Genomic DNA, 23,079 nt, shown 5'->3' with positions numbered 1-23,079 from the left:
GACTTTCTTGTCTATCTCCCCTACTAGATTTGGAGCAACTTGAAGGGTCTGGCACATAGATTCTCAATATATGCTTATTGAATGAGATGAAAAAGCTTTATAGATCATTAGATTATTATTATTATATATATAGATTTTACCACAATAAAAAAGGTTTATTGAATGAATAAATGAATGGATGAACGAACAGAGCACGTACAGGGCCTCTTCTCCACCATCTCCTTCACCCTGTGCCTCCAAAGACATCCACTCATATCTAGGTTCTCCTGCTGTCTAATCTCAAGGTATAGTTCAAGTCAGCTCACCAAACAGTGAGCTCCTGCTGTGTGCTGGGAGCCACACAAGGCACTGGTGGCACAAAGCTGCATAGGCCATGGAATTGGCAAGGAGCCAGCTTCCAGGGGCAGGGCTCCTGTCTCTCCATTTACTGCTTACTCCCTATCTCAAGGGGAACCTCTTTCTCCCCTACCTCCTTGGCTTCTGTCTGCTTGCTAGTTTCCGTCCCCCAGCATCCTGCTCTGGTCTCCAGGGCAACTGTTAAACCCAAATACATTTCTCTCATCAGCATGTGTTTCTCATTAGTATCTCTCCCCCAGAAAGGCAAAGCCTTTTCATGAACTCTCCTCCCAAGAGACAGGAAAAGGAGTGGAAAAGATCCAGTAGCTGAGCTCTCAGCCCCTCCCATTTGCTTCTTCTTCTCCCCCCTTTTTTTTTTCTTTAGGACAAGCAGGCAGAAGTGATACCTTTTCTTTTTAAAGAAACTCCCCCTACTCCTAAGAACAGCCAGGAATCCTGTCTCTCTGAGACCCACATTCCTGAGGCATTCCCGGCTGCCCCCACCAGGCCTTGGGGCCCCAGACACAAAATGCCTTACCTCCTTCGATCTTCTCTGTAGCTAGCTGGCTTTCTGGAATGGTCCCTCAGGCTAGGGTTACCTCCCTTATCTCTTAGCTCAGAGCCCCTGGGGTTCCCAGACAACCAGGTACCGCCCTCCACTCCTAGGGAATTCTTTGATTGACAGCTCAAATGCCCTATCTTAGTGCTGAACCCTGCTGGTGCTTGGGCACAGATACCTGGATTCCATTGCCCTTCCTGCCCCACCTCTCCCCACCCTTGCAGACACACGCATCAATCCTTCACTTCAGGCAAGAATCAAAGCATCAAGGGCTTGTTACTAGTCACAGCTTCAAAGATCATCTATCCCATTCCCTCATTTCACAGAGGAAGGGACCTCAGAAGAGCAGATGTAACTTGCCTGAGGTCACAGAGCACTCATGTAGCTGGGATTAGAGCCCAGGTTTTCTGATTCTGGGCTAACTAGCCTAAGGTCCCCTCCACTAACCGTGATTGTGAGCTTTAATGAGGCTTGGGTTGTCACACGAACACACACACACTCTTATACACTGTGCTTCTGTGTGGTAGTTTCACATTTGGAAACAAGGTGAAACGTTGATGGTCAGGAAGGACCTGGAGATCAGAAGAGCCTCTCTGCCCCCGGACTCCTTTTTCCAGCTCCACTGATCTGCAACCTCCAGGTTGTGCTTAATGAGAGGACAGCAGGCCCCAGGACGACAGGCACCTACTGCCCTAACTCACCAAGGGTGGCCTGCGTCAGAAAGCAAATGTCCTCATTTATCTGGGAGAAAGGCCTCTTTTAAGTAGAGGCCATGGCCAGAAACAAAATTATAAGGAAGTACTTGGGCTCACCTGCATCTGCCAGGCAGCCTCTGCTGAGTGCCTGCTGCATGCAGGCCTGGTGCTGTGTGCCACAGATGGTGCCCATGCCCAAGGCCGGCTCTCCTAGCAGCCTGCAGCTTCTGCCCATGGGCTGGGCCTTCAGGATGCTACCACAGCATAGCCAGAGCCAAATATGCAGCTCAGTCTGTTGTTCACTGAGTAGCCTCTCTTAAGGGGAGAGGAGGATTTGGGGAAGGAGCAGGGACTGAAACCGTTCTCACCAAGGTTCCAATGACCTCTCAATGATCTAGTGATCATTTCTGAATCATTTTTCTTGTTTGATTCCCTGCTGTATCTGATATATCCTTGCAACTCTCTCCTCACGTGGTTCCATGACCCACTGTGTCCTGGCTGTCCTTCTCCTGTGCTGACAACTCCTTCTCCATCTCCTTTGCTTGCCCTCTGTCCACCTCTTAAATGCTAGTGTTCCCCAACACTCTGCCCTTTGCTCGTTTCTTACTTTACATGCTCTTCCTCAAAAACTTCATCCAGTCCTTTGAATATTTTTTTAATTGAGTATCGTTGATTTACAATATTGTGTTAGTTTCAGGTGTACAGCATAGTGATGCAGTGCTTTTGCAGATTATATCCTATTCCAGGTTATTATAAGATATTGGGTATAATTCCCTGTGCTATACAGTAAATCCTCATTGCTTCTCTATTTTATGTAGTTTGTTCATCTCATACCCCTAATTTGTCCCTTTCTGCCTCCCTCTCCCCTTTGGTAACCACAAGTTTGTTTTCTATGTCTGTGAGTCTGTTTCTGTTTTGTATATACATTCAGTTGTATTATTTTTTAGATTCCATGTATAAGTGATACCATATAGTAGTTGCCTTTCTCTGTCTGGTTTCACTAAGCATAATATTCTCTAGGTCCATCCACATTGCTACAAATGGCAATATTTTATTCCTTTTTATGGCTAATATTCCATTATATATATATATATATATATAATATATATGTAGTAGGCCCTCAAGTTAAAGGAACCAAAGAACACTATAGATAGGAAGTGGAGGGGGGGTTAATGGGAATACCAGGGGGAAAATGATAGAGGCAGGGGTAGGCGCAGGGGCTACTTCAAATAAGACGGTTTAGCAGCGAAGGAGCCCTGGAGAAACAGCGACCCAAAATACCACAGGAACGGGAGCTCCTCTCTGGGAGCGCCTCTCCCCGTCTTGGACGGTAGCCTTCGCCCCATCTGGCGGCGCACCTCCCAAGCCTGGAACTACAAATCCCAGAGGCCCCTGCGGCACAGACCGGAAGTATCCTGTCCGCCTGTGGCGACGATGACGGGCGGTGGCCGGGCGGCGGGAGATTCAAACCTGGAAGAAGGAGGAACATGGAGGGGAGAGGAACGGGCCCGTCCCGGGCGACCTGTGAGTGCCAGAAGGGGCCGAGAAGGGTCCGGCAGTGATGCCACTGGTCGGGGACTCGGCGGTCCTGGGAGAGGTTGGGGCTGGGATTGGGCGCAGGGCCAACCAAGCAAGGGGCGGCCGGACTGTGCTCAGTGGGGAGGGAGCACTCAGTCCGGACTCCTGCGGGCGGGAGTAAACCTGTGAGCTGCGAAACGCTTCGACTTCTGTGTCGCGCTTCAAAGCTTACAAAGAGTTTTCTCCCTTATTCCCAAATTCTGGGGCTCCGGGGCTGGGAGAATGTAGGTGGTCTGGATGGTCCCTTAAAAATTCGGTAGTTACTCATGGCTACCATACTTGCCAAGCGCTACCAGGGGACGGGACGCCTAAAAAGGCCTGGGGGGCTTCCTTGACTTTTTGTTGCTTCTTTGAGACAATGCCTCTCAAACTTTACGGTGTCGGAATTACCCGGGGAGCTAATTTAAAATGCAGATTCCTGAATCCTATCCCAGATCTTTAGCAACTATAGGTCTCGACTTGGGCCCGTAATCTGCATTTATAACAAGCACCGCTGTGCTTCTTCCGTCACCCCACGTAATTGTGATGCGGGTAGTCCAAGTACCACACTTTCAAAAACACTGCTTTAGAAAGAGAGACTGGGGTCCTAAAAATGGGACCGCAGAAAGGTTTCCATCTGACCTTCTGAAAGAGAAGCAAAATCTACTCCTTTCCCTTCCTCTCCATTAGGATTCAAAAAGCGAAGTCCACCTCCACCTATCTGTTGAAGGAAAGCTAGTTCCAGATCTGAAAAGGACAGGAAAACTGATTTTTTTTTTTAAGACTCTGTGTATATGTACAAAGTCCCGCCCATGTCTCACAGTCCTCAATTCATAACTCTGAAGTGATGTCACTCACTTACTGGTTTATTTTCCATGCTTAGCAACCAACACTTGTTTCTTATACACCCCCCTCAGAGGAACTGATGGATTCCCTGCGATTGGCCAGTGCTTTCCAATTTGAACATGGAGGGGTGTGTGTGTGTGTGTGTGTGTGTGTGTGTTTTAACTTGCTTAACTGACAATTCAAAGAAGCCCTGCCGCTCCCCCAATCATATTGCAGGATATACAACATAATGAAAAGAGATAAAGAGTGGGAACAACATTAAGAGCTGAGTCAAAGACATTTGCTAAGCCCTGTCTCTCTTTTCAAGCTCTCTGACTTTATTTTCTTGGTGTATGTGTGTAGCTTTCTCTCATTTTGTCGGCTTTTGTATTGTCTTCCCTAAGGAGACTAGAGAGATAGGGGAGAAGAGGGGGGAAAAGAATAAAAGGAGGCTGTGGCTAAGGCAGAATATGAATGCTGTCTCATTTAAGGGATTTCCTGTTCTTGAGTTTGGGAGTCAGAGATTGTCTGCATTTTATTTAGCTTGGAGACCATTTTACTCCTCAGGTGACCTATACCAAAAGAGAGAGTAAATACACCTTTGTGATCTTTTAAAATTCTCTGTCCTTCCACTTAAACCCAAGTGAGTGGCTATTTTTCATGTGGTTCCCTCTGTTAAACTGCCTTTTCTCCCTTTCTGCCTGTTCATTCTTTAAGATTCTACTCACAGGTAGAATCCTTTGCTTCCTCTGCTGCTTCCATAGACGATTTTTATTTATTTATTGGAGTATAATTGCTTTACAATGTTGTGTTAGTTTCTGCTGTACAATGAAATGAATCAGCTATATGTATACCTATATCCCCGCCCTCTTGGACCTCCCCCCTTCCCCCCCCACCACATCCCACCCATCTAGGTCATCACAGAGCACCGAGCTGAGCTTCCTGTGCTTTATACCTTGTCCCCACTAGCTATCTATTTTACACATGGTAGTGTATATATGTCCATCGTACTCTCCCAGTTCGTCCCACCTTCCCCTTCCCGCCCTGTGTCCACATGTTCGTTCTCTATGTCTACGTCCATAGACTATTCATGAGCTATGATCGCACTTCTCACATCAGGTTGAAGATTTTTACTTACATGTTTTTCTCTTCTAATAATAATCTTTGTACTTCTTGAGAGTAGGGGTCCGCTAGTCCAGTGCCTGACATATAGGAGGTATTGAATGAATGAATGATGAGTTCTAGTCGGTCCTGTTAACCTAGCCTCTGGGAGAGTACCTGAGGAGGATGACACAAGTACAGTTCTTGGAGAACTCAGAATCTAATTAGGGATAAAATGAGGAGCTAAGTTCCCAGCCAAGGAAGGATCTGGACATTCCTACTAGGAGGTACTGAGGGAAGCGCCATGAAGTAGGTTTTGGAAGGGGGAGGTCAGGAAGATGGCTAGAGGGGAAAGGGAAGGAATGCCTCCAATACAGGAAGGATCCCCTCTTAAAGGGTGGGGAGGCCTCCCTTTAACAGGGTGCTGACTAGGATAGCTTTACTGGATGGGAGAGAAGATTGGAGCCAGTGTCCTGGGAACAGGGGGACAGACATGTGGGAGATGCCTCCAGTTTCCGAGCAGAGTTGCCTTAGAAAGTCTGTTAAGAAGAAGCTTGCTACAGCCCTCTGTCTAATGCTCCCCTCCTTGGTTCCTCAGATGAACGCCTCACAGCCGAGGAAATGGATGAGCAGAGGCGGCAGAACGTCGCCTATGAGTACCTGTGCCGGCTGGAGGAAGCCAAGCGGTGAGCAGAGCGACCGCCTCTTTCTGGTCTCCCTTTCCCACCCTGCCCACCCTAGGCACCTGCCCCCAAAGCAAATACAAAAAGACAAGAGTCCATTCTATGGGAAAGGGAAAGTTGAAATAGCATCTTTTTTTTTTTCTTTCAGACTATTTTTTAGAGCAGTTTTAGGTTCGCAGCAAAATTAAGAGACAGATACAGGGATTTTCCATATGCTTCCTCCCCACAAACATAGATAGCCTCCCCCATTATCAACAGCCCCCACAAGAGTGGTATGTTTGTTACAACTGGTGAACCTACTTGGACACATAATCCTCCAAAGTCCATAGTTTGCCTTAGAGTTCACTCTTCATGTTGTATACTGTAGTCTATGAGTTTGGACAAATGTATAATGACATATAGCCATCCATCATTATAGTATCATAGAGTAGTTTCACTACCCTAAAAAGTCTCTGTTTCATTTATTCATTCCCTCTGCCCCACCCCCACCCCCAACTCCTGGCAACCACTCATCTTTTTACTGTCTCCATAGTTTTGCCTTTTCCAGAATTTCACATACCTGGAATAATACAATATGTAGGCTTTTCAGATGGACTTCTTTTACTTAGTAATATGCATTTAAATTTCCTCCATGTCTTTTCATTGCTTCCTAGCTCATTTTTTACAAGTGCTAAATAATATTCCATTGTCTAGATGTACCACAGTTTATTAATCCATTCACCTATTGAGGATCATCTTGGTCGCTTCCAAGTTTGGGCAGTTATGAATAGAGCTGCTATAAACATCCTTGTGCAGGTTTTTATGTAGATGTAAGTTTTCAACTCCTTTGGCTAAATACCAAAGAGCACAACTGCTGGATCATATGGTGAGAGTATGCTTAGTTTTGTAAGAAACCACCAAACGGCTTTCCAAAGTGGCTGTACAATTTTGCATTCCCACCAGCAACGAATGAGAATTCCTGTTGCTCCACATCCTCAGCAGCATTTGGTGTTATCAATGTTCCAGATTTGGACAATTCTAATAGGTGTATGTTGGTATCTTACCATTGTTTTAATTCACATTTCCCTGATGACATATGATGTGAAGCATCTTTTCAGGTGCTTATTTGCCATCTGTATATCTTCTTTGTATATCTCTCTTTGGTGAGGTGTCTTTTAAGGTCTTTGTCCCATTTTTTAATCAGACTGTTTGTTTTCTTACTGTTGAGTTTTAAGAGTTCTTTGTATATCTTGGGTAACAATCTTTTATCAGATGTGTCTTTTTTTTAATAATTATTTTATTTTATTTATTTGTTTTTGGCCACGCCATGTGGCTTGCGGGATCTTAGTTCTCTGACCAGGGATTGAACCTGATCCCTGGCAGTGAAAGTGCCGAGCCCTAACCACTGGACTGCCAGGGAATTCCCCCAGATGTGTCTTTTGCAAATATTTTCTTTTGCGGGTATTTTCTCCCAGTCTGTGGCTTGTCTTATTATTTTCTTGACATTGCCTTTTGTAGAGCAGAAGTTTTAATTTTAGTGAAATCTAGCTTATTAATTATTTCTTTCAAGGATTGTGCCTTTGGTGTTGTATCTAAAAAGTTATTGCCATACCCAAGGTCATCTAGGTTTCCCCGTTGCCTTCTAGGAGTTTTACAGTTTTGCGTTTTACTTGGAAGTTGATGCTCCATTTTGAGTTGATTTTTATGAAGGGTGTAAGGTCTAGGTTTAGGTTCATTTTTTGCAGGTGGATGTCTAGTTATTCCAGCACCATTTGTTGAGGAGACTATCTTTGCTCCATTGTATTGCCTTTGCTCCTTTGTCAAAGATCAATTGACTATATTTATGTGGGTCTCTGTTCTGTTCCACTGATCTATTTGCCTATTCTTTCACCAATACCACACTGTCTTGATTACTGTGGCTAAGTCAGGTAGTGTTAGTGTACCAGCTTTGCTCTTCTCCTTCAATATCATGTTGGCTATTCTGGGTATTTTGTCTCTCCATGTAAATTTTAAGAGTCTCATGCTCCACCGACTGAGTTAGCCGGGTGTGCCTCCATGTAAACTTTATTTTTATTTATTTATTTATTTATTTTTTAAATTTATTTTTGGCTGAGTTGGGTCTTCGTTGCTCTGCGCAGGCTCTCTAGTTGCCACGAGCAGGAGCCACTCTTTACCGTGGTGCGCAGGCTTCTCATTGCGGTGGCCTCCCCCGTTGCAGAGCACGAGCTCCAGGTGCGAGGGCTTCAGTAGTTGTGGATCGAGGACTCCAGAGCACAGGCTCAGCAGCTGTGACACACAGGCCTAGCAGCTCCGCGGCATGTGGGATCCTCCCGGACCAGGGCCCAAACCCGTGTCTTCTGCATTGGCAGGCGGATTCCCAACCACTGCGCCACCAGGGAAGCCCCCATGTAAACTTTAGAATCAGTGTGTGGAGATCCACAAAACAACTTGCTGGGGTTTTGATTAGGACTGCATTGAATCTGTAGCTCAGGCTGGGAAGAACTAACATCTTGACAATATTGAGTCTTCCTATCCATGAATATGGACTATCTCTCCATTTATTTAGTTCTTCTTTGATTTCATTCATCAGAGTTTTGTAGCTTTCCTCATGTAGATCTTGTACACATTTTGTTAGATTTATACCTAAGTATTTCATTTTGGGGGGTGTTAATCTAAATGGTATTGTGTTTTTAATTCAAATTCCACTTGTTTGTTGCTGGTGAATTTGAAAGCAGTTAACTTTTATTTTATTTTATTTTATTTATTTACTTATTAAACATCTTTATTGGAGTATAATTGCTTTACAATGGTGTGTTAGTTTCTGCTATATAATATTTTATTTTATTATTTTTATATTTATTATATTTTATTTATTTGGTGGCGCCAGGTCTTAGTTGCAGCTCGCAGGCTTCCTAGCTGCAGCTTGCCAGCTTCTTAGTTGTAGCACATGTGCTCCTTAGTTGTGGCCGGCAGCCTCCTTAGTTGTGGCTCGCGGGCTCCTTAGTTGTGGCATGCATGTGGGATCTAGTTTCCTGACCAGGGATCAAACCCAGGTCCCCTGCATTGGGAGCACGGAGTCTTAACCACTGCGCCACCAGGGAAGTCCCACAGTTGACTTTTATATATTAACCTTGTCTTTTGCAACCTTGCTATAATCACTTATTAACACCACAAGTTTTCTGGTATCATGCTTTCAGATTTTCTACAAAGACGATCATGCCATCTGTGAACAAAGACAACATCATGTCCTTTTATCCCCTTACATACTTTAATACATATCTCTATATATGGACACTTGGTTACATAACCACAATACCATTATAATACCCACCTAAGTTATCCATTAATCCTTGGAAGATCAACACCCAGGCCATCTTCAAATTTTCCTGATTGTCTGAAAAAAATCATCTATTTTTACAGTTGGCTTATTCAGTTAAGGATCTGAAAGAGTTCACACATTACATTTGGTTGTTATGTACTACTAAGTCTTCTTTCATCTAGAACTGACATAAACAGTTCTTTATGTCATTGACTTGTTGAAGAAACCGGGTCATTTGTCCTGTAGAACATCCTACATTCTGGCTTTGTCTATTCACTTCCTGTGTCCCTCAACTTGTTTCTCTGTACCCCATATTTCCTGTGAATGGATGTTGGCTCTAAAGACAGGATAAATGCTTAATTCTTTCCTTTTAATCAATAGCATATTTTTAATGTTCTCCAAAGAAAGTAGGTAGGATGGGGTAGATAGAAAACCAGGGTGTCTGTGTCAGGGAAGGCATGAAGGGAGGTGTGACTGGCTCTCTCTTTGAAAACAGATTTTTCCTATAGGCCCCAACATGTGGAGAAGCCCTTATTCTCTCCCTCATACAATCATCAGCTATAATAATACTTTACATTTATATTCAAAGTGTTTTCACATTCATTAACTCATTTAATCCTGGCAGCTGCCCACTGAAGCCGGAGGTACAGGTGATAACTTCATTTTGCAGATTATACAGCTGAGGCCCAGAGAGGTGAAGTGGGGGAGATGGTGTGGAAAACAGGTCTTCTGATTCGAAGGGCTGTGACCTTTCTGTCCCTTTGTGCTGCTCCCTTCGCTTCAAACCTGGGGCTTCCCTACTCCCCTCATCATCATCAAAGCTGGGTTATGGGCTGTGTAGACATGACTTTTGTATACCTGGGTTCTCAGAACATGCAGAATAAGAGAAGTGAGCAGGTACAATTTGGTTCAACAGTCAAATGCATAACCAGACTGAGTGAGAGGTTATATCATGTAACAGGTAAGAGCCTGTTTAAGCCTCACTGAAGATGGGCAGCTGTATCTGTCAGGGAAGATGTATAGGGTGGGTGGGGGCTGAAGATAGGCCAATCCAGGTGTTTGGAGCAGCTTGGGAGAAGGTGGGAAAAGCCAGGCAATGGGCAGAGAGGGGAGTTGGGAGTAGGGCAGGAACAGGAGGCAGGAGAGAGTGAGAGCCTGGTTAGGGGGAGAGAGGGAGGGAGGGAAGGTCTTGTGGTTGGAATGAAGTGCTGTGGCTTGCCAGAGGGGGTGAGAAGCTGCTCTCATGCCCTCAGCTGGATGGAGGCCTGCCTGAAGGAGGAGCTTCCTTCCCCGGTGGAGCTGGAGGAGAGCCTCCGGAACGGAGTGCTGCTGGCCAAGCTGGGCCACTGTTTTGCACCTTCTGTGGTTCCCTTGAAGAAGATCTATGACGTGGAGCAGCTACGGTACCAGGTGGGGAGCAGAGGTCTCTACTTTCTACCTTCTTCCTCTCAAACTATCTGTTCTCAAAGTTGTGAGAGTGGGGTGACCATATAATTTATTGTCCAAACCTGGGTACTTTTGAGGATAAAATGGGTGCTAGTAATCATTGTACTGGAACAACGGGTTTCAATTGGTGCCTTGCAGCTAGGTGGTGTGTACTATGCTTAGCAGCAAGGGGCATTTGCTAGGTGGGCTTTGAGATGCCTCTGATATGAGAACTTCCAAGCAGACTTTTCTACCGACAGTCTACACTCAGAGGCTTGTGAGCTTTGCCACCTTGAAGTTACTTCCAGGACATGCTGCCCCTTCCCTGTGCTCTAGTCAACCCAACCCGCCTCTCCTTCCCATCCCAGCTCCGGACTCCCCTTTTCCAGGAAGCCTTACTAGCTTGCTAATCCCATCCCTGTGCCATCCTTCCCAAATAACCCACTGGGTCATCCATCCCTGGTGGTTTCTCTCTGTTTTTGTGTCTCTGTCCTGGGGGGATGGGAAATCCATAGGACAGGGTCCTCTGCCCCCACCCCTTGAATCTTCAAGCTGTGGTCTGGGCTCTACCCAGAGGGAACCCTGAGAACTGTGGAAATAGATTCTCTTCTCTTTCCTTCCCTTTTAGGCAACTGGCTTGCATTTCCGTCACACAGACAACATCAACTTTTGGCTGTCTGCCGTAGCCCACATCGGTCTGCCTTCGGTAACATTGGGTCTCAAGATTGGGGTTCATCTTCGCTCTTCACCAGTACTCGCACCTCCACCACACACATGCTTTATCTCCCTGGCACTCTTTAGTGCTCATCTCCATGTGTCTTCTAAATGAACTTAATCTAAGAGTTTAAGTTCCCTGAGGCTGTATGTCTTTGAACCATGTTACTTGGTCTCTGTCTTCACTTCCTTGTGGGTAAGGGAAGTGAAGGGAGGTGAAGGCAACCTGGCCCAGGATGCATTGTTGCCATTGTTCCCATTAGTCAGTGAGGCCCCTATATAACGCAGGAGGTGGGCCTCATGTTGGCCAGCCATCTTTCCACCAGAATTTCATAGCGTGAAGCAAGGACACACCACATCCCAAGGCGGTAGACTTGGAAGCCTAGGCCAGGACCCCAACTGGACACATGCTGCATGTCCTCTCACTCTTTGACTCTCAGTTTGTTTCTCATCTGTAAAATGGGGATAGTAATCCCTCCCCTGTCTTCCTTATAAGGTTGTCAGGAAGATCACATGATCTGTGTGAATTCCTTTTGTGAATTATAAAGACCTAGACAAATTAGGGCATAAGATTCTGTAGTGTTTTTCTTCACTGTAGAAGGCAATTATAAGACAAGGAAATAACAGTTAAGACAGATGCTTTGGTGAGAGGCAGATCAATAGAGGCCATGTGTTCTCAGTGAGGCTAGAACACTTTTAAGTCTCTAGATTTGGTCCTTTCTTATCTATCTAAGGTAACCAAGAGGTATTGAGGTTAAACCTCATTACAGTTGCCAGGTGGCATGAGAAATCATGCCTGGGGTTACTCAGTTCTTAGAGGGGCCCCCACTGATCAGAGACCTTTGGCTTGAAGACAGGGATGGCACGCCCTGACCCTTTGCAGTCCTTGGAAGTGTGTGTTTCATTAGGCCCCTTGTGGAGTCATGGCCAGCTCCTAGCATGCCACCTTTCTGGCAAGAGTCCTAGGTGAGGGGCACAGGCTGGCTGTGTCTGTAGGATGAAAAGGGGGCCTGTTTCTCCTGGAGCATGTGGCCTGCATCCTATAGCCTTGTCTGGTGTTTGGTTAATCTGGGGATGTGTGTCCGTGGCTGGGTCTTGGCTTAGTATGTGTCCCCAATGCCTTTCTTTTACACTGAGTGCGTGGGTGCAGTACTCACTGTAAAGAGTTAGGGAGATTGACCCAGAAGCCCCAGGCAGCAAAGGAGTACACACCCCAGGTCAGAGAGAAAGGCCCATTCCTCAGCCCCTCTCTCCATATCTGGTGCTGCTTCAAAGTCTTCAATGGCAGTAATTGGCTGGTTTCCCCTCTAGACCTTCTTCCCAGAGACCACGGACATTTATGACAAGAAGAACATGCCCCGGGTGGTCTACTGTATCCATGCACTCAGGTGAGAGACCAAGACTTGTCATCCAGGTTCCTCTAGGTGGATGCAACCAACTGTCAACCACAACAAACATTGCAGCAGGGAGGATGGAAGATAGACCATGGGGAACACTTCTCAGAGTGACAGTTTTGATCTACATAGTGTTGTTTAGATTTATGTGCATGCTGGAGGGCACATTTATGTGTAATCTGTGTGGATGAAGGGAAACAGCAGGCAGGGAGGAGTGTTCAGCTTGTGACTGGGGTACAAGGAAGTCAGATTAGGATGCATCTGGAGTGGCACATGTCGTCAGTGTGAATGGCGAAGGCTATTTAGTCCTACCCGCAGCCAGCCATCAGCAACCAGTTGGCTAAATCATAGAAAGTAATTGACCAGTTCCTATGTCCATCATGTCATCTCTTCCTGACTTCATTTCCCACATCCTTTGAGGACTCTGTGCCTTAGCTTAGTGGGTCTCTGCTTGCTATGCCCTTTCCATCCTCCATCTCCATCCAGTGACCTGCCACAGAAATGTGTCCTTCTCTGTGAAGCCTTCGCAACCCCCCCAGAGCTCCTAGAGCATCTTATTTTTCTGCTATAGCATTGCCTTGTGCTGACTTACAATAACATCTCTCCCTGTGAATGGGGGATGACTTGTGGGCAGGTGCTGTATGGTCTTCATCTCCAAGTCTCCGCAGTATCTCCTGCAAACCTATTATAGTCAGCATGTGAAAATGAATAGGCCCCAATGCCTTCCATTCTTTCCTAGTCTCTTCCTCTTCCGGCTGGGATTGGCCCCTCAGATACATGATCTATATGGGAAAGTGAAATTCACAGGTAAGCCCAGCTCCTTCCCCAACCACCACAGTCTGGGCAGGTCTTGGGGGTTCCGGGCCTGATGAAGGGCATCTGCGCTATTATTGCAGCTGAGGAACTCAGCAACATGGCCTCTGAACTAGCTAAATATGGCCTCCAGCTGCCTGCCTTCAGCAAGATCGGGGGCATCCTGGCCAATGAACTCTCGGTGGATGAAGCTGCAGGTAGAGACCAGGCTCCCCTGCTGGGGTAGCTCAGTGAGTATGGGAGGACTCTGAACCTTATAGCCCCTGCATAAATCCTGAATACTTCTCATCATAGGCAGGGCCAACAGCCTACCTGGCTTGCCTGGCTCCTATGGATGGAGAAAGGGGATGATGTCAGAGTGGTCTGCAGCTGGTTACGCTGTAGCTGGACTGGGGTTTGCTCTGGCATCCTGACCTTGTCTTCATGTCCCCTCCTAGTCCATGCAGCTGTTCTTGCCATCAATGAGGCAGTGGAGCGAGGAGTGGTCAAGGACACCCTGGCTGCCTTGCAGAATCCCAGTGCTCTGCTGGGGAATCTTCGAGAGCCTCTGGCAGCCATCTACCAGGAGCTGCTGGCCCAGGCCAAGATGGAGAAGGCTGCCAATGCCAGGAACCACGTAAGGAGCCTTGGATGGCAGGAGCCGAAAAGCTGGGTGGCCTGGAAAATCGCAAGTGAAACCAAGACTCCTATTTGTCCTGTCTCCAGAATCCAAAGTTGCCTAGAGAAACTAACTTGTCAGTTATTTTTGAGGAACAGGAGAAGAACTCAGGAGAATAATGGGAATTCAAAAGAGAAGATAGGGGGAAATGTTCTGGGGCAGGGCTGAGGGACTGGAATGTAGAACTGGATGAGATTAGACTGGAGATTCCAAAGGGTAGCTCAGCTTAACTGTGTCAGTGCCAGGGGGTAAGATCCCACGATTTCCCCAGATTCCTTCCAACCAGACTGACCTTTGGCCTTGGGAAGACCCCCAGAAGAAGAAATAGTTATAGACAGGGAGGGAGGGGTAAGAAAGATTGAATTGGTTTTCCCAGGTTCCCCTCTCAATGTAGTTTTTGCAGAATGATGGAGAAAGCCAGGACATCTATGACTGCTACCTAACTCAGGCTGAAATCCAGGGCAACATCAACCATGTCAATGGTAAGAGAGAAATGCCAAGAGGGGTTTGAAGGGTAAGCCCCCGCCTAGGGAGTTATGGGGTTGGCTTCTCTCAGGCCAGAAGACCCATGACCTCACGTGGGCCAACACTTATTTCAAGGGAATATCAAAGTCAAGGCTGTGTGTGCTCTGTTTTACGTCTGTTAATGTCTGGAGAAGTGGTCGCTGTCAAGGGGGCTTCTGTTTGAATGGACATCCATAGAGTGGACAGAGGCAAAGGGGCAGGCTTTTCAGCTCTTGGTCCTGGGGGCAGTTGGTCTGGGGTCCTTCAAGAAGAGAGTTTGGAGAATGGATGGGGGTAGGAGATCAGGGCAGGGGAGGCTGCTTGAAAGCCCAGGATGGAGTGTGTCTCTGCCTTTTTAGGTCAGGTTATCCTCAGGGTATGGGGTAGTGAGATGGGAAGGCTGTGAAGATCAAGCTGAGGAATTTGGGCTGGACCCTAGGAGCCCAGGGGGCAGGGGTGAGGGTAACCCTGGGCAGGCAGGAAGAGGGCTGAACTGGGGATGTTATGGGGTGGGCTTTCTCACACTATCCGTTATGGAGTCTTGGTCTTTTCAGTCCATGGGGCTCTAGAAGTTGTTGATGACGCCCTGGAAAGACAGAGCCCTGAGGCCTTGCTTGAGGCGCTTCAAGACCCTGTCCTGGCCCTGCAAGGAGTGAGGAGAGACTTTGCAGACTGGTACCTGGAACAGCTGAGCTCAGACAGAGAGCAGAAAGCGCAGGTCAGGCTCTGTCTATGACCTGCTACCTCCTCTATCTGACTATAGGATGGGGGAGGGCCTCACCACTGTCAATTCTTCGTATTCAGTAAGTGCTGACTACATGTTTAAATGGACCTAATGGACCAGGCTGATCAGCTTCTGCCTTCTGAGAATCTCTCATACTGACCGGGGGGGGGGGGGGACCCAGGGGCAGTCCAGTAGGCAGTGATATGCTTCCGCATTGCTGAATTGAGGCCTCAAGTTAGCAATCTTATTTTCAATGCTGTTGACTTTCTCCCTGACACTATATTTGTGTTGCCCGTGTTGTTATTTCAGTTGCTTGCTGGGTAAGAAAGAGCCAGCGGTTAGAGATGAGTGCTGAGGGATGGGTGGGCCAGGCTAGTCTGCCTAAAGGGGAGAGGTGGGGTTGAGGGTGGGTGACTGGGTGGACCTGGAGCTCATGCTGGCAGCTCCTGAAGTATGTTCATGGTCCCAGGAGGACTCTCTTCTACTGCATCTCTTCCCTCTTCCAGGAGCTGGGCCTGGTGGAGCTTCTGGAAAAGGAGGAGGTCCAAGCTGGTGTCGCTGCAGCCAACATAAAGGGTGATCAGGAACAAGCCAGTAAGTCATCTCCAGACTGAGACCTGGTCTGGGTGTATCACTGGCTCTTGGGAGAGCATGTAACTCCTTTGCCAGCTTCTGTGTAGAGCAAGGTAGACTGCTGCCCGATTTTCCAACTCCCCACCTAGTCTGCCCTATTCCTGGCCGCCTGGGGGGATGCTACAGGTAAGTTCATTAAGGCCCTGGAGATAATGACAGTCAGTACTGCACCAGGCTGGACTTCTAGGGCAGGCAGTTTCCTTCTAGGCACCTCCCCTGTATTTTGACCGTTTCAACTTGGTTGAGTTCCTTTGGCTTCTGAAATATAGTGATGGCCCAGACGAGAGAGAAACTCATGATCCAGCTCAGCTTCCCTTAAAACATGATATGCAAATATAATTCTTTATTAAAAGGATGTGGGTTAGCGATTGTCTCCCTCCAAGGGGATCAATCTGGATAGCAGGCGTGAAGAGACATAGAGTGCCGAGGCGCAACGCAGCAGCCTGTGGACACCACACCTGGCACGCGTGCTCGCCTCCGACTGGACTTGCTCAGTCCCCCTTCACCTTTGTCTGGCAGGGCTCTCCGTGGCTATCTCATGGAGCCCCCGGGCCACTCCTGGCTAACTGCCTGCTCATCGCTCAGTTCCTTGCTGTTGCCAGAGTAATCGCTCAAGCACAGATCTGATCTTAGCTTCTTTGTTGAACATCTTCAGACCTTCATGGGTTCTTCCATATTTCTCCTAGACTTTAGTCCCATCTCCTCAGCATGGTAGGTGAGACCTTCCAAATGTCTCCCCCAACCCTTCTCTTCACATCCCACCAGCCCAGTTGAATCAGATGACCTGTTCTTCCTTGACTGCCCGCAGCTTTGCCCACTGCCAGGCCTCTGGTCCTCTGGATTACAGTTCTCCCACGTTTTCACCAGTGGAAAGCAGATGAAAATATCCTGCAGAGCTGCCTCAAATGCCTCCTCCTCTGTGAAATCTTCCTACTCTCTCCCCCTAGACTCCCTCCTCCCCCGCGCTGCCAGTGGATTTGCGGGGAGAGGAAGTACCTCTCACATAGCAGTGACAGCAATGCAGTGTAGGTAATTTTGTATCCTTATTTTTCCCCAGTGGATTTTGTGCTCCTTGATGTCAATGCCCATATCTGCTTGGCATTTTATAAGCCCCAGCATTTGAAAACTAAAACTACATAGGTACACCAGGGCCCCTTTTTAGCTTACTCTCACCCTTTGCAGCCCAAATGGCTCGACCTTGGAGCTAGTTCCCTATTCCTCTGTGCTGTCGTCAAGATTTGGTCCCTGGAGCCCCTTGACTAACCTCATCTTAGTTGTGCTACACAGCCTCCTGTCAATCTTATGCTCACCACCCTAGGAATTCACCTCTGCTATGACAGCCACCTGCTGAGCTACTCAACTTCTAGGCCTGACAAATTGCTTCTTCCGGAGCCTCTTCTTAAAGCGACCCAACCCCTTTCCCTCCTGAACATTTAGAAACACATTTTGAACTTAGCAGAGGTTCAAAGCCATTTCCCCGCAGAGATAACCAGCAGAACCTAGTTAGCCAGGAGAGTGGAAATGGCACTGGATGCCCAGCCTGTGCACCCTCTCCCTCCTCCCCTGCAGTGCTCCAGGCTGTGCAGAGGATCAACAAAGCCATCCGGAGGGGAGTGGCAGCTGAGACCGTGAAGGAGCTGATGTGCCCGGAAGCCCAGCTGCCTCCAGTGTACCCCTTTGCATCAGCTGTATACCAGCAGGAGCTGGCAGTGCTCCAGCGGCAGCAGCAGGGGGTAAGCCCTAGAAATGAGGATCCAGCTCTTGGGTGCCCAAGGAGCTGGAGGGATCAGAGCAGTCAGTCCAGAGCACCCATGAGGGCACCCTTAGATGCTGGCAAGAGATTAGGGGTGGGAGGTGGGCCACCATCCTTGCCATCCTGAGTGTATTATAATAGCAGATACCTTTGGGCAAACGCTGCTTTAAACGCTCATTTGATCCTAAAAGAACCCTATGAGATAAGTAGTATCATTTCCAGTTTAGAGATGAGGAGACGGATACAGAAGTTAAGTGACTTGCCCAAGACAGCTGGGGCTGGCAGTGCTGGGAGGGCATGCAAAGCTGAATACACTTGAAGCCTATGGTTTCAACCACTCTGCTGTCCCGCCTCCCCCTGTCCATACAGCTTCTCTGACGGTGAGGTGATAGGGCCCTCCGGTAGGGACTTCCCAGCCTGTTGGAGGAGTTAGAATACACCTGAGGGTCCAGGCAGAGACACAGGGAGGAGTAGATGATGTAACTGGGAGATGACTTCACACTAGGGAGATGGCAGGGGCAGAGCTCAGGCTAATTCTGGGATGGCTTCTTGGAAGAGAGGAGACTCAATAAAGAATCCTAACCGTAGCAGGCATTTCTAGAGCATCGACTCCATGCACGACACTCAGGAAGCACATGGTCTCAGTGTATGAGACTATAGTACCAGGAAGCATAAAATAAGTCCTAAGAAGTAAAGCATAGCGACCGATGTGGACTTTAGAGCTATAATCCTTGAGTTAAATTTCAGCTCCGCTGCTTCCTAGCTACGTGACCTGGGGCAAACTATTTACCTCCTCTGCCCCTCAACTCATATAACATGGGAACAATAATATATTTATTTCATAGGATTGTTGTAAGGATTAAATGAGTTAACATATGTGCTTAGAAGTGAGCCTGGCTTGAAATCTTTAGCCGCCATCATCATCATCATCATCATTATTATTATTATTTGCAGCATTCTATTGGTAGAGGACAGGAAGGGTGCTCCAGACAGGGAACAGCACAAGCAGATATTTGAGATGAAGGAGAAGACTGGGCAGGGAAGGGGCCCTTGGGTATGTAGTACAGCACTGAGGAGCCCTCTTTATCTTGGTCTCAGTGTGCCCAGGGCCTAGTGCAGTTCTTGGTGTGTGGTAGGGACCAGAAAGGAGCAGGTAGAACTCACTGGTTGAACGTGGGCTGTGGTACCCGGCAGTTAGCTTTAACTTGTATTACTTGACTATGGGTTCACCTGTGAAATAGGGATATTAACAATACTTACCTCTTTGGCTTGTTAGGAAAATTAACTGATAATGTGCGCGAAGTACTTATACATTGAGCACATAGTAAGCACTCTCACGTATTAAGTATGATTAATTATTAGTGAATGGATTAGGCCATAGGTGTTTTGAGACAGAGACTCTGGGATGTGGGAGAGTCTTGGGGGCAGGATGGCAGGCAGACCCCCGAGGCCCTTCACCAGCCCGCTAGGGAATCAGCCCTCCCTCTGTTGTAGGAGCTTGGCCAGGAGGAGCTCTTCGTGGCCGTGGAGATGCTCTCAGCCGTGGTCCTGATCAACCGAGCTCTGGAGGCCGGGGATGCCAGCAGCTTCTGGAGCAGTCTGGTGAACCCCGCCACAGGGCTGGCCGAGGTGGAAGGAGAGAATGCTCAACGGTGAGAAAGGTTAAGGTTTAGCCGCATGTTGAGAGAGGGGTTGGGTGGGTGATGGAGGGAATGTAGTCAAGAGTCCAAGTTCTTGTGCTCAGAGACTAGCCTTCTGCTTGATGCCCTGTTCTCCGGCACAGGCCAACCCTCTGGGTCTATTTGCAGTTCCCTGGCCTGTGTTTCTCCTGGGAGTGGGTGGGTTCACAGTCATTCCCCTTTCCTCCATTTATTTAATCTTTTATCACAAAAGTTTGAGTACCCACTCATGTGCCAGATACTTTTTTTTTCTCCAATTATTTATTTAGTTAGTTAGTTAGTTGCACCGGGTCTTAGTTGTGGCTCGCAGGCTCCTTAGTTGCGGCACATATGCTCCTTAGTTGCGGCCAGCAGGCTCCTTAGTTGTGGCATGCAAACTCTTAGTTGCAGCGTGCATATGGGATCTAGTTCCCTGACCAGGGATTGAACCCAGTCCCCCTGCATTGGGAGCTCGGAGTCTTAACCACTGCTCCACCAGGTAAGTCCTGCCAGGTACTATTCTAGGTGCTGGGAAACAACAGTGAACAAAACACAGTTCCCTGCTCTCTAACTTATGTGCTAGTAGAGGGAGACAGACAAAAAACAAACATGTCAAATTATTAGAAGAGCTATGGTGATTAAAAAAACAGGGCAAAGCAGATAAAGGGTGGGGACATGGTAAGGGCAGTTTGTCTCTGCTACACAGTATGGTTATGGAAGCCTTCTTTGGTAGGGGGGTCATTTGGAGAGAGACCTAAAGGGCATAAGTGATGGCCATGAGCTATCTGGGGCACAGACCCTGAAAAAGAAGTGTCCGTGGTGTGTTCAAAGAACACCAGGAAGCCACGAGGCGGAGTGGAGGGAGGGAGGGAAAATAATGGGAGAAGAAGTTGCAGAGGCTGGACCATGTAGGCCTCTGGCTTTTACTCTGAGTGAGGAAGGAAGCCACGGGGGTGGTTTGAGCGAGGAGGGAGGTGATCTGACCTACTTTTAACAGGATCACTCTGGCTGCTGTGCCGAGAGTCGACTACCGGGTTAGAAGGGAAGAAGCAGGGAAACCTGTTAAATGTCTATTGGAGTAACCTGGGCGAGAGCTGATGGAGGCTTGGCCTAGGGCAGTAGCAGTGGAGGTGGTGAAAAGGAGCCAGATTTGGGGTATATTCTGATAGCTGAACTGACAGGATTTGGTTATGTGGTGGATATGGGGTGTGAAAGAGACTGGAGACAGCTTTGACTCCCAAGATTTTTGGCCTGAGAAGTTGGAGTAAACAATTACCAAGATGGGAAAGACTGTGGGAAACGCAGGTTGAATGGGGGGGATCGGGAGTTTAGATGTTTGCTGCTGGGCTTGCGGTGAATTTGGGTGTTCATGTGGAGATGCCGAGCAGGCAGCTGGCATTTATGAATGGGCTATTGGTGTACTTTTTGGAGTCATTAGAATGTGGTGTTTCAAGCCATGAGATTAGGTGAGATCACTTAGGATGTGAGCACGGAGAGAGAAGAGGCCTGAAGACTGAGTCTTGGGTTGCTCCGACATTTAGAGGTGAGGGAGGAACCAGCAGAGGAGACTTAGAAAGGACAACCTGTAATGCAAGACAAGAGCCAGGAGAATGTGACGTCCTGGAGGTCAAGTGAGGAAAGTAGTCCAGAAGTTTCCCTTGACCACTGGCTGATGGTGCACATACTACCCCCCTCATTCTCGCTCACCTGGCTACCAGGTACTTTGATACTCTGGTGAAGCTGCAACAGGTGCATGGAATGGATGGGGCGTTCCTGAGCTGGAATGATCTTCAGGCCACCGTGAGTCAGGTCAACGCCCAGGTCCAGGAAGAGACCGATCGTGAGTGGAGTCCAGTACTGGGGGAAGATGGCCCAATGCGGACAGCCCCATCCCTTAGCCATAAGCCTGGGCCCTCTGCCCACCTATATCTCTCTTTCCCAGAGGTCCTTGCGATCAGCCTCATCAATGAGGCTCTGGAACAGAACAACCCTGAAAAGACCCTCTCCTCCCTTCTGCTTCCTGCGGCTGGCCTGGACGATGTCAGCCTTCCCGTCGCCCCGCGGTACCATCTCCTCCTCGTGGCGGCCAAAAGGCAGAAGGCCCAGGTGAGGCTTGGGCTGGCTGGGTTGGTCACCAGAGCAGGAAGAATATCCCCTATGGGTAGAGCTATGCCCAGTATGCACCCTGGGGAAGCCAGTCTGATGGACACTGTCCCTTCTGGGGATGCGAGGCAGTGGGGGTTCTGATCTGGCCATGGGGAGGAAGGGCAGAGCTCTGGTTGCCAGCACAGAGCGAATGGTGGGGGCCTTGTGCTTGGGAGGAGCACAGGTCTGGGAGCCAGAAAACCCAGACTGGATTCCCTGCTCTGACACTCAGTGACCATGTGACTTATAGCAATTCCCTAACATCCCTGAGCTCTCCTTATACATCTGTAAAATACTACATGCCCTGGTCCTACCTACCTACTGGAATGAGGGTAAAAACCAAGTGAGTTGAAGAACGTGGCAGGGTTTTAAACCTGTAACATCCAGAGCAGGCGGCAGCGTAGAGAGTGGCTGAGGACAAGGACTCCTGCATCCTTGTCCAGGTTGCATCCAACTCCAGGTTGCATCCTGGCACCTGACCCTGCACGTGTTACTTACCCTCTCTGGGCCTCAGTTCCCTCACCTACAAGCTTGTGATAATAGTGAACTTGTCTCAGAGTTATAGGGTTTGAGTGAGGTAATATGACAGGAGTACTAGCTAAGGTTGATGGAGTTCTAACTCTGTTCCCGGGCATTGTCTTATGTGCTTTGCAAGTTTCAGTTCATAAGAAAGTGCTTTAGAACACTGCCTGGAACACAGGGCTCAATGAAATGTTAGTTTAGAACGTTCACTCTATTAGTGAGGAGAGCTGGGAGGGAATAGAGTCTGGGGTTGGGGCTGTGGCTACAGCAAGGGAGGGAACAAGCCTGACGGCGTGGCAGGCACAGGCTCACTTGACCCGTGGTCACATGCAATCTTCCCACTGCCTTGTGCGGCAGAGGAGCGTGGAGAGGAATGGGAAGGAGAGGGTGGAGGTCAGGGTCAGATGGGCCCAAGAAGCTGTGAGTTGAGGCGTAGGGGAATGGGGAGGAGGGGCAGGTAAGTGGGGCCTCCGGCGTGGGCTCTCCCTGGACATGGCTGAGGCACAAGGGCAGGGAAGTGAGCTGTTGAGAGGATGGCGGATGCTGAGGGTTTAAGAGGGTTCTGGGCGTGCTGTGGCCAAGCCGAGCTGATGCTTGGCCTGAAAGCAGGGTAGGAAAGAACCTTGTGAACCTGGCAGCAGTCCAAGGGAGCCACAAGGCCATGCCCACGCAGGGTAGGCAGAGGGGAGTGGAGACTGCTACCCTGTGGCTCCCAATGTGGGCCTGCAGTTTGGCTCCCCTGGGCAGCTGGGCTTGGGGAGACCAGCTTGGGCTCTCATCTTGTCCCATCTCTCTCAATTTACCAGGTGACAGGGGATCCTGGAGCTGTGCTATGGCTGGAAGAGATCCGCCAGGAAGTGGTTAGAGCCAACCAAGACACAAACACAGCTCAGAGGAGTAAATGGGCGGGAGTGGGGGCAGGAGTGGAGGGGAGGGGGTTGGGGGAAGCGAGGAGATGTGGGCTCGGCGGGAGCCTCCCCAGTCACCTCCTTCTCCATTTCAACCTCTTTGGGGAGGCAGGCCAGAATGAGAACAGGGCTGCTGCTTCGACCGTAGGATGGATTTCCTAGCAGTCAGCTGGG

General features: G+C 48.5%; 1 protein-coding gene across 3 annotated transcripts in view; it reads left to right on the top strand.

The window, feature by feature from the left end:
• The first annotated feature begins 3,023 nt into the window (after positions 1 to 3,023).
• Positions 3,024 to 23,079, top strand: part of IQGAP3 (IQ motif containing GTPase activating protein 3) — a 40,201-nt gene continuing 20,145 nt past the window's right edge. For 2 of the 3 annotated variants that reach the window (XM_082615979.1, XM_082615977.1), the window contains exons 1-16: positions 3,024 to 3,114; positions 5,672 to 5,759; positions 10,308 to 10,464; positions 11,108 to 11,185; positions 12,505 to 12,581; positions 13,327 to 13,394; positions 13,484 to 13,597; positions 13,838 to 14,016; positions 14,453 to 14,540; positions 15,117 to 15,280; positions 15,793 to 15,880; positions 17,489 to 17,652; positions 19,167 to 19,324; positions 21,049 to 21,170; positions 21,273 to 21,436; positions 22,804 to 22,894. In XM_082615979.1, coding sequence (XP_082472105.1) covers positions 3,078 to 3,114; positions 5,672 to 5,759; positions 10,308 to 10,464; positions 11,108 to 11,185; positions 12,505 to 12,581; positions 13,327 to 13,394; positions 13,484 to 13,597; positions 13,838 to 14,016; positions 14,453 to 14,540; positions 15,117 to 15,280; positions 15,793 to 15,880; positions 17,489 to 17,652; positions 19,167 to 19,324; positions 21,049 to 21,170; positions 21,273 to 21,436; positions 22,804 to 22,894 — 1,837 coding nt within the window. In that variant the 5' untranslated portion in view covers positions 3,024 to 3,077. The remainder of the gene's footprint in view (positions 3,115 to 5,671; positions 5,760 to 10,307; positions 10,465 to 11,107; positions 11,186 to 12,504; positions 12,582 to 13,326; positions 13,395 to 13,483; positions 13,598 to 13,837; positions 14,017 to 14,452; positions 14,541 to 15,116; positions 15,281 to 15,792; positions 15,881 to 17,488; positions 17,653 to 19,166; positions 19,325 to 21,048; positions 21,171 to 21,272; positions 21,437 to 22,803; positions 22,895 to 23,079) is intronic. The other variant, XM_082615978.1, reaches the window with a different exon arrangement.

Source organism: Mesoplodon mirus, assembly GCF_964341445.2.
Source record: "Mesoplodon mirus genome assembly, chromosome: 3".
NCBI lineage: Eukaryota > Metazoa > Chordata > Mammalia > Artiodactyla > Ziphiidae > Mesoplodon > Mesoplodon mirus.
The sequence above is the reverse complement of the archived record's forward strand: the minus strand, read 5'-3'. Positions and strand labels throughout refer to the sequence as shown.